The following is a 13,430-nucleotide window of genomic DNA, read 5'->3' as shown; positions in this document are numbered from 1 at the left end:
ATTCTAATTGCAAGTGCTGCGAGTAGCCAACTGCATGAACATGAATGGGAATCTGTGTCTGTCTATGTTTGAGTCTTAGGCTCTCTGTTGTCATTGCCAGCACATGTAAGATTTATCACAGCAGCTATGAGATAAGAGTGATTACATCCAGGGAAAAACAAGTAGGAAATCTTACTCCCATGGACTAACTTAAAGCAGTAGTTTACTTCCAGCGTGGGCATTTTTTTAGTTTTTTTTTCTGCTTTGCAGATAAAGAGTATGGCTCAGTACGTTCACAACATAGAAAAGCAAGACAACCCACGAAGAAGCCGATTCTCAGATCGCTTCAAAGATGATATTACCACTATAGTTAATGTGGTTACTTCGGAGATCGCTGCACTTTTAGTCAAACCACAGAAGGTAAATGTATGAAAGAAGCACTGTGGATCCTTGCTATTCACCCTGTGTTACACTGAGCTGTAATTAATCCCATTTCACCTTCAGCAGTGTCACTAGAATTAGGCCAAAACTGGGGGGGTAATCTCACATGGACCTTAAGCAATAGTTGTGGTTGTGCAAGGGGCAGCCTTGTGCTCCCCTGGCGGACAGTTTGTTTTTATTCAGTTCAGCTCTCCAGCCTGCTTCTCAGTGTGGCTGTAGGGAGGGGATCCCCTTTCCCATAGACAGGAAAGTTTGGACACCTATTTTCAGTGGCAGTGATGTTTTATGCCAGGTTAGCCAGGGCATCAAACTGCTGCCCAAACAGGGCTTATTCCTTTTATCCCCCTTTTCTGTTATCTTAATTTCTACTGCATAGTGTGATCACAAAATATAATTTATATTTTAACGTTAGTACTGTCAGTTTATATCACTGGTGTCACTCCACATGGGCCAATAGACAAAGTTAAGGCCACAGATAGGCACTGGGTGACTGTTGTTTGTTCAGTTGTTGCAACCAACTTGTTTTCATGCCCCAGAGCTGCCAAATGCGCTGTCCTAGCGCAGCAGTGTGCTCTGCCACAGGGCAGACGAGGCGCCCGCTCACTTTTCAACCAGCTCAGTTTCCTGATCCACTCCCCCATGTGTGCCCAGCTGTGCTGTTGAGGAGCAGGAACTGGGAAAGGGCCAAGACCAGACAACTGAGGGCAGAGAATGGCAGAAGTGATTCTCACTGTCCATGGCAGAATTGATTGTCACTGTCCACCTAAAAGTTGTTTCTGAAGCTTTACCCTTTGCTCGATCCTTTGGTGTGCTTCCATGATAGCCACGTGCAGAGAAATTGTTTCCACAGAAATGTTTAGTTAAGGCATCAGTGAGTTGGTTTTTTTCTTAAATGTGTTGTGCAATAAAAATTTGTTACATTAAAAATGTTTTAACAGAACTGTAGGTTTTGCCAAGAGGTTAGTATTTTATGGCTTCCTCATGAGAAATACACAGGTTTTTATGGGCTGTTAATTCAATTCAATTTTGATAGAGTGAGTGTATAGAACCTGATTATGTGTGAAAATCCCACTGCAGTGCTTGCAGAATTAGGGCCATTGGTAGTTGTACAGAGCAGCAGTAGGTAATGTATGTCTGAATTTTAAATCCAAACAGTAATAATCTATGTTTCAATACATGGTTGAACATATCAGATTGCTCTGAGATTCTACAGTGATATGTCTGGCATATTTTAGCCTACTTAGTAAGGTAGTGGAAAACTAATTTTTCTTTCACAGTAGAAAAATGTTTCACTGTATAAATTCCAGATTGTAGGAAATACATATATATTTCTGAACAGCAACAAAAAGGTTGAAAAATGAAAAATTAACCGCCCTGAGGTGCTGCACACCTGTCCTCACTAATCAGAGACACCAGTAGTGGCAACATTTTTCTCAGTCATCTCCTCTGTCAGCCTTGAGTGAATCCACCTGAGAGCTCTGAGCATTAAATGTTTGCAGATCCCTTGGGCACCTCCACAAATTCCTGTTGGTGAACTACATATGCTACTGAGATTTTACAATTTAAATTGATATATTTGAATTAACTGGGGCCTTATTTTAGAGGGCATGTGAAGGTCTTTGTGATTTTTACTTGGTGGCTGCATATCTCTGGTAATCAGGCCAATTCTAAGCATGCAAGAGCTTAGCTACTGAATGGTAAAACCCACAGGTTTATCTTAACAGTATTTTTTTACTATCGGTTTTACTCTTAAAATTTCTAAACAAAATACTTGTCATTTTATCAGCAGAGCCAGTGCAGATCTTTATTAATATTTTAAATCAATATTTTATGTTTTAAGTACCTAAGCCAGCATTCTCTAGTGTTAAAGGTTCAACTCAAAAGAAAAAGGCATATGCAGGATTGCAGCCCATAGGGAATTCAGAACAGGTCTCAAATTCCATCTCATTGTTATCGGCCCAAAGGTTTGCATAGATAAACTTGTTCATTCATACTGTGGTATTCCTCTGTGAAGGCTACAACAGTTGAAATAATTTACAGGAATAATTATGTATAATTTTAACAAGATCATGTAAATTGGAGAAATGAAAAAATTTTATCCAGTATGTTTCATGAGATGGTTCTGGGAGCTATCCCCTACACTATTTTTTAATGATTCTAAAAAGTCTTCCACATTTGTATGTTTTATATAGCATAACTAGCTTTTTTTTTTTTTTTTTTTAAAGGAAAGTGAGCAAGCAGAAAAAATTAATATCAGCCTGGCATTTTTCTTGTATGATCTTCTTTCTTTAATGGACCGTGGATTTGTGTTTAATCTCATCAAACATTACTGTAATCAGGTAGGCACCATGCATGATTAGGATTGCATTTGGCTTATGGCCAGTTCAGTGTTTTGTTCTGTTTGATTCATTTACCCATCAAGATCCTTTGAGTTGAGTTAAAGGGCCAGGTAAATTTCCTACTTCCTATTGCATATGCAGACTTTAAACCTCTTTTGATTTGTGGTCTGCAGAAAAAAAATGAGTGGAGGTTAAGACTCTTTTAGAAATGTCATACTTGCACTGCTGCAGAGTACCATCGAACCACTTTTCTTCCCTTACTTTTTTATGTCCCTTAGCAGCAGGGTCTGCAGACCATACAAAGCAACTTTTGATCTCGGACTCTTTCAGTGCTTTGAGGACAGTATTTAGATTTGGGGTATTCAGTCAAAATGATCCATCTCTGTCTTCTTGCTTTACAAGCCTCCCAAAATTAAAAATAAATGATGATGCAGGATGTTGTTATGAAATTATTTGTTGTATTTGAAGGGGAAAGTTTTTCTTCTGTTTTGTGACCTGATATACCTGCTGTACTTTTTATGCCAAAGGAACACCCTCTGGCAGCTGATGGTAGATAGAAGAATGCAAAGTCACTAGCACCTTGGTTTCCTATAGTATGTGCAATACTTCACTCATGTCATTGTTGGTATGAAGGGAAATGACAAGACCACTGATGCTCTGTGTTGCCTAGCAGAACTTTTTATGAGTTTGCCACAGAGTCAGTAGAGTTTTGTTTGGTTTCAATCTCTGTGTTATGCAAAAGGGAAAAAATATTGTATGTTTTTCTTTTGAGAGGAAACAAAAGAAAAACTGATTTTCTTTTGGGAAGTTGGTAAGTCAGCCAGGGAACCAGGAGAGAGACATCACCACTGCCAAACAAAAAGCAGCTAATGATGGAAAATAGTTATGTACAGGGAACCAACAAGCATTTTAATGCATGCTGGGCTATTTGTCTGTTTCTGTTTCAGGAAGCAGGATATTTCACTGCATGGTGATTTAAATAGTGCATCCCTATCACATGACACTTTTTTGGTTTGCTTTTCTAGCTGTCAAACAAGCTGAATTCACTCTCCACTCTGATTTCCATGAGACTGGAGTTCCTGAGAATTCTCTGCAGCCATGAGCATTACCTCAGTCTGAACCTCTTCTTCATGACGTCTGTGTCTGCTCCAGCATCCCCCTCCCCCTCCTTATCCTCCCAGGTAGGCATCCATTAGATGATACTGCATGAGTGTCCCATGAAGATCACATGTATAGAAAGACTTATGTTGCTCTGTATTCAGATACTTAAGTTTGAATTAGGTTGGATCAGGGAGAACAGCTTCCCTCTTGAAATAAAAGGGGCAGAAGAATAAAGACGAAGGGAGTACTAATGCAAAACTGCATCTGCGTAAGTTAAAACTTAACGTGACGCTGATATGTGTCCCTCTAGAAACACGCAAACAGAAAATTACTGTTAAGGTAGACATACAAGGTCTAAAAGGAATATGGGTCTGAAGGCTAATTTACAGGCACACCAATATCCCATCCATACACAACCACAAATATGGATTTCAATATGTGTTTGGAGAATTACAGCAAGTAGCAGTACATGGCAAACTTTGTGTGTTTGCTTTCTACGTGAACTTCTTATTCTCCAAGTGGATGTAGATGCTACCACTGTGTAAGTTAATGACTAAAACACTGCAATTTTCAATATCCTGGAATCATGGATTTCTATTGAGCCTTACTGTTTTTCAGAGCAGGATTATCATGCTTTCCTTTTCAAATAGCAGCATTCTTTGTTCTGGATTCCTACCCACTCTAGTGGTACAGATGATGCTGTGACTTTGCCAGTGATTTCTCTGTTTTCTGGACAGTGTTTTCCCATTTATTTGAACTTTAGATTTTTCTGTGTGGAAACACTCAGATGTCCTGAGTAGACCTCTCCACAGAATTTTTGTGAATGCCCCTCCTCATCACTTCTCGTTTCTCCCAGGATGTCATCACCAGTACATGAACAATTTTCCAGACTTGACCTGATACTGACACAGCTCTAGACTTCCTGAATGAACTCTATTTTGCCAGTCTTGTGTGTTCTTCTCCTCTACATTCTACTTAGATGGTACCTTGCTTTTAGCATGGGGCACACTGCCTAACAAAGGGTGCTAGCCTGCCTGTTTTCCACCTCAGTGGTCTTGCAAAGGTCAGGACTGGGATGAAGCATTTCAGTGCAATGCCCCATAGTTGCCACAGCCTTTGGATGCAGGGGAATGGAATTGAAGTTAAGAATAGTGGGAGGTACAAAAACACTCCAAATAATGGAGAAGTTCAAATTCACAGTTTCTTTTTCAAGTGTTGTTGCCAAAGAATTGGCCAGATGCTAAGATATGCTACATCTCATATCTTAAGCGTTCTGACAGGTCAATAATAAGAAATATTTTCTTGAAGTTTTTCCTGGTCATAAAAGCAAAGCATGATGGTCTTAGAGTCAGGATTTCCCAATAGTTTTGCTTAATGCTAATCCTGGATGCCAAAGAACTAGAAATGGGACTCTTCTGCTTATGAGGGAAAAAAGAAGTCAGCATAGCTTTTGCAACTAGTTCGAGCAAGTCAGAGCTAGGCAAACACCAGTTTAATCATTCTTTCCTTTAAGTAACATCATCAACTCCTTTTCTCCTTTAGGAGTAACCTGTGAAGTGCAATCCGCACAAATCAATAAGGCTTTTGTGGCCCTTGGATGATTTAATACATTAGCTGACCACCCATACAGTAATTTTGATCTGTCTGCAGGAGTGCTGCCCAGCTAGAGTTAGATTTTCAGTAAGAAATATGGCCTTGTGAATAAATCTTTTGGAATTCTTGGAGAGAAGCCAGATTCACTTAACTGGGTGCTCTACAATTCAATGTTATTTGACACAAGCAGCCAATGCCTGTCTGCTTGAGGTTGAAATGGGAGTGGGCTTAAGTAAGTGGATCCAAAATACAGGGCTGCTCAGAGACATGAGTTTCATTTGACTCAATATGTTGGAAGTCAGCTACCACAGTGTGGTATACTGCTACTTCATGTGTTTGTTTTCTGGGACTATTCCCAGGTGACTGACAGAAATATTGGGAGACAATATTGAAGAATATAAATTTAAAGCAAAATTTGGACTCGTAAACCCCAATAGCTGCACTGGGGAGTAGAGTCTAAGACTTATGCTCACCCAATCAGGGGACAAAAACATTCCAGGTGACCTATGGCACAGACCTATGATTGGAGAAGCTAAGAAGTTCACAAAACATATATAGCAGCAACTTTCCATTCCTAAGCTGCCTGTATATCAGTCATAGCCATAAGTTACAGCAGTTTGAAGGCTGCTCTAAATTATGCCAACTGCCAGCAAGCTCAGCCAAGGATTTCCAGGGTGAAAAGAAACACTGTTTGCACATCTTTCTTGACCTGACTTCCATGCTAGACATCAAGGATGCTGAAGAAGGCACAGTGCAGACCTTCTGACACCAAGGTCCCTCTTAATCTAGGGGCAGCTTCTTGCTGTATGATGCCTGATGGCTGCTCTGCAACAGTAAGAGTGATGTAGAGAGTTGTAAACATGGAGAAAATTCTTTGTGTCCTGTTCAAACTAATGAATACAGGGTAGGAATTTTACATCTTAAAAAATGTCAAACAAGCTGCTTGCACAGAAGGGAAAGGATGAGATTGCATTCTAGCAAGCAGCTCATTTGAAACTGGATGCTTTTTATTTGACACTCAGATGTTTTCCTCCAAAATGTCCAACCTTCTTTCAAAGTCTGTGCTTTTCCTTTGCTAAAGATTTTCCATTAGCTACATGGGCTGTGACTACAGCCTCTTCAAGCAGCTTTGATTTCAGTGATCATTCTTTAACACTTCTGATATTCCTCTGCAGAACTCTAGCTCCTGCTCTAGTTTCCAGGACCAGAAAATTGCTGGTATGTTTGACCTCTCAGCTGAATACCGTCAGCAGCACTTTCTGACTGGCTTACTTTTCACTGAATTGGCAGCAGCGCTGGAAGCAGACAGCGAGGGGTGAGTATCCCAATTTGCAGATTTTGAATGGGATTGAGTCACACTGTCACTCTTGGCAAGGTCATAGTCTGATTCCAGGGCAGTCCTGTTTCCCCTACTCTTTTCAGTGAGTCGCTTTGTAACACAGCAATAACCCAGTCTGCAGTATGTTGGTTCCAGTGAATAAAAATATACTATTTGTTGCGATCGTGTTGGCTAAATACACAAATTGAGAACACAACTTAAAAATTTCAATTACTTTTCTCTCTAAAACACCTCTGCCTTTGTCTGAGCTTAAGAGTTTAGCTAAACTTTGGCAAGAGTATGATGCTTTTCTTTCAGCTCCTCTCTTCACCGTATTGAATTTTTATGGGAAGTTTGAAAGCCTTGGATGCTCTTTGGTTGTGTCTTGGAGATGTAAGATAGCTATCTTTTGCAGGGAACATGAATGTCTGCTCAGAATGGAAGAGAGAATGGAAGAGATTATCTAATGAATATTGGTGTATTAGTTTGTTTCTTTTGTCTCCTTAAATCTTTGATTTATAAATAATTTGTGCATGACCCATTAATGGAGCTCATGGATGGTTTTTGTGTTAACAGGATTAGCAAGGTGCAAAGAAAAGCTGTCAGTGCTATCCTTAGTCTGCTGAGTTCCCATGACCTAGATCCACGTTGCTCCAAAAAGGAGGTGAAGAATAAAATTGCAGCTCTCTACCTCCCTTTGGTTGGTATAATTTTGGATTCGCTACCTCAGCTCCATGATTTTACAAGTAAGACCTTTTTCCCTTTGTATTATTCAGCTTCTTAGAGTGATTTATCTAAACAATCTATCAAGCATAAAAGAGGTCACGCTAAGTGCAGAAATTCCCCACAGTCTAGTAAGGCTGAATGTTTCTTTGCTTAGAAGTAAACTCGATTTTTATAGACAGGAAAAACTTCAGTGTCCTCACTTCATGAGCAAATGATAAACCAGAGATGTGTCTGTAACTATTCCTGCCTATCCCTTAGTGTAAATATGATCCTGCAAATAAAGCCTGCAAAATCTGCGAGAAATATTGAGATAGAGATAGGTTTAACAGACAGTGGAGAAGAAAACAGGAGTGATACTGACATCATGTTACATCACAATTAAAGAAATTGGATTGTATTCTTTCTATCTTTTTCTACTCTTTAGTGCTATTAACATGATACCAAAATTAATCTCAGGCAAATGTAATCATCAAACAGGAAATGTATTTTTATCATCTGTTATAACTATAAACTTTGCTCTACATTATCAAGCTTTTTACAACAACATTATATCTAACTGTTTTCTTGCATTTTGCTACATGTGTGTTCATAAGACACTGCTGAAAGTAGCTGTTTCACATTTTTTTGTAAGATAGTAGGTCTGTGCTACTTGGAAAACTACATTTCATTTCCATAAACAGAATAAAGGCTGTAGATTAAAAAACATGTAATCTTTAAAGAGTATACTTTCGTTACTGGTTCTGAACATACTTTGCATTTAGATGTCTGGACAAAAACCAATACTATGAAAGTATTATTTAGCATTTTCAATCTGATAGGATGAAAGCATTTATTATACATTGGCTAATCAGATTTCACCCCATTCTTCTAATCTAAGTATTATTGTTATACCACAGATGAAAAGGAGACATTATAAGGACACCCAAGTGTACTAGTATGGCTAGGTTTTAGAGTGTCTTTCTTTGTGTCTCTTACAAGAGGCTGTTGACCTTGTTCTGGACACAGTGGGTCTGGCTGGTGACTCAGCTTCTCTGAAAAACAGGACTTGCAAAACACAAAATGGACATCCAGAATCAGAGGAGATTTTTACAAAACTTAGGTATAAATAACTTCATTTGCTGAAAGTGATGTCAAGAACTAGCAGGGGATAGAAGCAGCTAGATGCCTGAAATTAAATTTGTTCTTTAGCCAGCAGTCAATACTGGCTCTGTCAGCTGTTAGCCAACTTACATACTGTGTTGAATATCACCAAACCCTTGTATGGCTTTTGCGTTGATCCTATTGCTTGAAATGGACTGGAACTGAATAGTTCCAAGTCTTATGAAGTGCTGGCTTAGCACTGAACTTCAGAGACAACCTCATGTTTGCTACTGCCTCTGCTTTTCATTTAGCTTCACTGAACTCCTGGAGCTTATTCGACACATCTTTCCCTTTGTTTATTTTAACAAATTGGCAGCCTTTGCAGATGGCTGCAATCTGTCTTGCTGATGCTGCACTACTTTCACTGCTTGGTTCATCAGCCAGACCAACAGTCTCAGGGATGGAAGTGTCAATTGTTTTGTTAGTTTACAGCCCGATGGAAGACTGTGACATGTGAGCAGCAACAACTGGATAGCTCCTGAAGTCCCAATGGGATATTTCAAATCTAGTTTCAGATGCCCGCAGTGGAAAGGGACGCACAGGAAACTCAGAAGAAGAACAAGAATCTGCAGGTGCAATCAATCAAAATGTGGCCCTTGCCATTGCAGGGAATCAATTCAACCTCAGGAGTTCTGGAATATCTCTGGTGTCCCTGGTATGTTCAGTGCTCTGTCAGTCTCCTTTCTTGCATCTGTTTTCCTCTTTCTTTGTTTTGTCCTTTTATCCTTTCTTGCTACTAATAACTACAGTCATGAGAAACTGCATTCTTGTTTCCTCCAGCCCCAAAGAATGCCTCATATTCCTCCTGATATTTCCTCCTCTTCTCTTACAGTCACTTAGTTACTCCTTTACCATAAGTAGTTCCACTTTTTCTCCCACATGCGTATTTCCATTTTCACACCCAACCTCATCTCATTTCCAGATCAGCAGATGCCACTATGACTCCCCCACTGCCTCTCAGTACCAGTCTCACCTGAATCCATGGATTTAGGACTCAGATCCTTCTTTTTCTCTCTCTTTCTCTTTCTTCATGGTTGTTTTCATCTTCTGTAGAATTTGACTGACACAACTGCATGGCAAGAAAGAACCCAACAGTTATAGAATCTTTTTCTGCATTATTCTAAGGAAATTAAAATACAAGCATCTAGCAAACAATGCTCATATGTTTCTTTCTGTCTTTTCACATGCATACAACTGGTTCTGTCACTAATTACACACACATACATTCAAAAAATACAATCAGTATAACCTGGAAGAGGTTAAACTTGCTGAAGTCCAGTCCTCAGATTTGATTTCACTGATATTTAAATAACATTACTTGACATGAATTACTTCCCTCTTCTTTTTCTTCTCTCAACTGACATTTACTTTATCTGCTTCTAGCCCTACAGACAGAGCGCTACATTAGGTCCTGATACTACTCGCAACCTTTTGATCTGTTTCCTTTGGGTCATGAAAAATGCTGATCAGAATCTAATACAGAAATGGATTGCAGACCTTCCATCCGTGCAGTTGAACAGGATTTTAGACCTCCTTTTCATTTGTGTCTCATGCTTTGAGTACAAGGTAAGTGAAACATGGCCTGCTTCAGTTTAATTTTTTTTCCTTACCTTCCGGCTGTCCAAGGGAAATTTATTATTGGCACTTGCTAAATTAGCTCTTGTCTAATCTGTGGTACAAATGAACAAACTAATTCAGATTAAATAACTAACACTAGCCTTCAAGCAAAATGCCGCCAAAACCTTTGAGGAACTCCTATGAAGTTGTTTTCTTATTTTCCTTTTCCTGGGGATTTTCTGGTTTTGGTAGGCACTATATTGACAGCTCCTGTAAGTACTGGACAGGACACTAAGGATGATCCTTTAGTTAAGAGCTGGAACTGGACATCAGGACTCCCCTCTCTGACAGGGTCTGTCTGAAATGGATCAAATAACCTTCTCTCCTCATCTGCAGGATTTAATTAGCCTTTATATATTAGTCAATCATATTCATTGCTTTCTGCTCCCTCTACAGGTATCTCCTGTTGTGTCTGGCTCTGGAGATGTAATTTGAACTCATGTCCAAAGGTGGAGGCATTGGTGTTGATTGTTTTGACTTTACTTTCAGGGCAAACAAAGCTCAGATAAAGTTAGTACCCAAGCACTCCAGAAGTCACGAGATGTTAAGGCCCGATTAGAGGAGGCTTTACTGAGAGGTGAAGGAGCCAGAGGAGAAATGATGAAGCGCTGCAGAATACCAGCTGGTACTTCATACCCCTTTCCCCCCATGTCTTTTGAGAGGATCTCAAGAGGTTATAGACACAAATGAGTTTGTTGGGTTTTATGCACACTCCCCATTTTCATCCTTATATTTTTCACCCACAGTCCTTTCCCTTGCAGACCTTTCTTGGTTTTGCTGTGGCTAAAAATATCATTAGCTTTCAACTATCCAAGGTGTAGCTAGGACTGCGCTCTTCTCAGGTGCAAAATATGAGATGAACTAAGAAGGTTTAAGATATTATAAGAAATTGTGTTAGTGTCTAATCAAGAGCCAAGAAATGGTGTTAAAACTATCAATAAGAACAAATTGTTCATAGCAAAAAGTTGTTTCATTTAATAAATGGAACAATTTTGTTTTGGTCTTTGAAGATATTAAGCAAGCTAATGTTCTAAAAGTCCTAGATGAAAAAAATTGTGGGGTCCTATCCTTTTACTGGAGCCCTGAGTCTGTAAAGTTGAATGGTTTAAGTCCTGACAGACTGCTACAGACATGTATCTCCTTCTTTTGGTGAGCTATCAGACTTCAGGTGTCCCCTTTTGCTTTAATCTCACTGATATATGTTGCATTTTTAGGGAATGACAGATCAGCGGGGCTAAATGAAAACCTGCGCTGGAGAAAGGAGCAGACTCACTGGCGGCAGGCAAATGAAAGACAAGATAAGTAAGTAATTTAATAACTATATATTGTTTTCATTAGAACACAGCTGTTTGGGTTTTTATGTTTTATTCTTTCTCCTAGGATGTTTTATTACAAAATCAGCAGGTTCAATCCTTTCCCTCTTCTGTCAAAGAGAAATAAATAAAAAATGTTTATGTAGCAGAAGTATACAACTGTTGCTATGATACAACAATGAGATCACAAATACTTGAATGAGAAATTTAAATAGTCATCTACACATTTTTTCCTTCTTACTGGCAATGTGGTAAATACTAGTTATTGATACAAGTTGTATCAAATACTCCACAGAGGCTTGCTATGACATTTATTTTGGTATTGCTATGACTCCTCATGTATACAGTACTGTGGTATAAGTTTTGTCATATTAAATCAGTTGAGCTGAGTTTGACGTGCTATGTTAAAATTGAGAAGCGTTATTAGCAGGAGTAGGGGAGGATGATTCTGTAGTGAAGATTTCTCTTGTTGCGAGTTTTAAGTTATGATGTCTCAGTACATTTCAGCTTATCAGCACTATATGATAGCAGACAATTCAGTGTCTAGGTTTATGGAAAACTGTGTTTTCAGGAATGATTTGTGTTACTAACAGCATTTTCATACGGTATGTGTGAAGTTTCTATAAGCATGGAACTTGTTGCTTTCCCCTAAAGGAGATGTGGCATTTGTCCATAGATACTTGCTAGAATTTTGACTATCTAAATGGGACGCTGTGTGTCAGATAGAGACAGTGGCCTCTCACCCATCCAGCTGCTGTGAGCTCTCGTGATATCTTTTAACATGTGCAAATCTGAACCGAGAACACTGGCTTGTGCTATGCGACATCTATGTTGTTGTAGCCTAGCACTCATATGTGATTACCACATACATTTTTGAACACAAGATTGTTAATTTGGAGTTTATCCACACTTTAAAAAAAGAATCCTTCCACCTTCTGTGCTAGATTGGAAGAGGTGCAGATCCTGTGTGGATTTTCTTATTTTGCCCTGAAAGCAACTTGCTTTCTCCCAGCCACTTTCACTGAAATCAGGATGAAACAGTCCTCAAACAGCAGCCCTACAATATCTTTTTGCACTAGTTCAGTTAAACCACTTAAAATAAAACTTGTTGTTATGTAAGTAAAATAAAACTCTGCATGCTGTCCAGGCCTTTCTGTTTTCCTCATCGTGGGTATCATTCATCATTGTGGTATGCAAGATCTTTGCTCTCATCCTTTCTGGATCCCTTTAGTGTATATGTCCCATAAGTAAGGTGTTAGCAGGTAGTATGTGGCACAGCAGGTTTGCACAGGCCGCCACTCGGCCTCTCTCAGCCTGCTTCTCCTTGAGTCCAGCATGCTTTGGGATTGTAGTTGCAGTAATAAGCTACATGTGGTGTCAGAGAGGATTCTGTCAGCATGGTTAATGTGCCAGGCTGAGTGGTTGCTGGAAGTGGTTCAAATGGCTATGCTGTTTGCTTAATTTGTTCAGTACTTACTCATATTTAGTGATCCCTGGCTTGATTGTAGCACCAGCCTTTTGGCAGGCCCTTCCGGTTTTCGTTACTTTGAGTTGTTGTAACTAATAACCATATGACCGCCCTGACTTCTTTTCCTAGCCCTCCCTAGAACTACCTGGTTGTCCCAAAAGGATGGCTCTCTACTTTTCTGGTTTTCTTTTCAGTAAGACTCCACTGGAGTCTTAGATTTTGAAAAGCCACAGATTTTGAAGTCACTCAGAAGTGTGATTGTGTTGCTCCAGACATAGAAAATGCACCTTAGGAACTTTGGCCCAAGTCAGAGCAGCTCTGATCTCAAGATCTAAAGAGCAGCTTCTGGCCATGCAACAGCCCTTTTCTGAGCAGTTTAGGAAAAAGAACAAAGT

The 13,430-nt window shown here is 39.5% G+C and overlaps 1 protein-coding gene across 1 annotated transcript in view; it reads left to right on the top strand.

Annotated features, from left to right (window-relative positions):
* Nucleotides 1-249: 249 nt before the first annotated feature.
* DOCK8 (dedicator of cytokinesis 8) overlaps nt 250-13,430 on the top strand; it is a gene marked incomplete at its 5' end in the record, with an annotated part of 32,110 nt that continues 18,929 nt past the window's right edge. The window contains 9 exons of the mRNA XM_009705495.1: nt 250-399; nt 2,646-2,759; nt 3,785-3,940; nt 6,629-6,768; nt 7,348-7,517; nt 9,147-9,292; nt 10,021-10,203; nt 10,744-10,879; nt 11,469-11,556. Coding sequence (XP_009703797.1) covers nt 250-399; nt 2,646-2,759; nt 3,785-3,940; nt 6,629-6,768; nt 7,348-7,517; nt 9,147-9,292; nt 10,021-10,203; nt 10,744-10,879; nt 11,469-11,556 — 1,283 coding nt within the window. The remainder of the gene's footprint in view (nt 400-2,645; nt 2,760-3,784; nt 3,941-6,628; nt 6,769-7,347; nt 7,518-9,146; nt 9,293-10,020; nt 10,204-10,743; nt 10,880-11,468; nt 11,557-13,430) is intronic.

This window comes from Cariama cristata, unplaced genomic scaffold (genome assembly GCF_000690535.1).
Source record: "Cariama cristata isolate BGI_N322 unplaced genomic scaffold, ASM69053v1 scaffold45148, whole genome shotgun sequence".
Classification (NCBI taxonomy): domain Eukaryota; kingdom Metazoa; phylum Chordata; class Aves; order Cariamiformes; family Cariamidae; genus Cariama; species Cariama cristata.
Note: the sequence above shows the minus strand (reverse complement) of the source record. Positions and strands in the feature narration are given on the sequence as shown.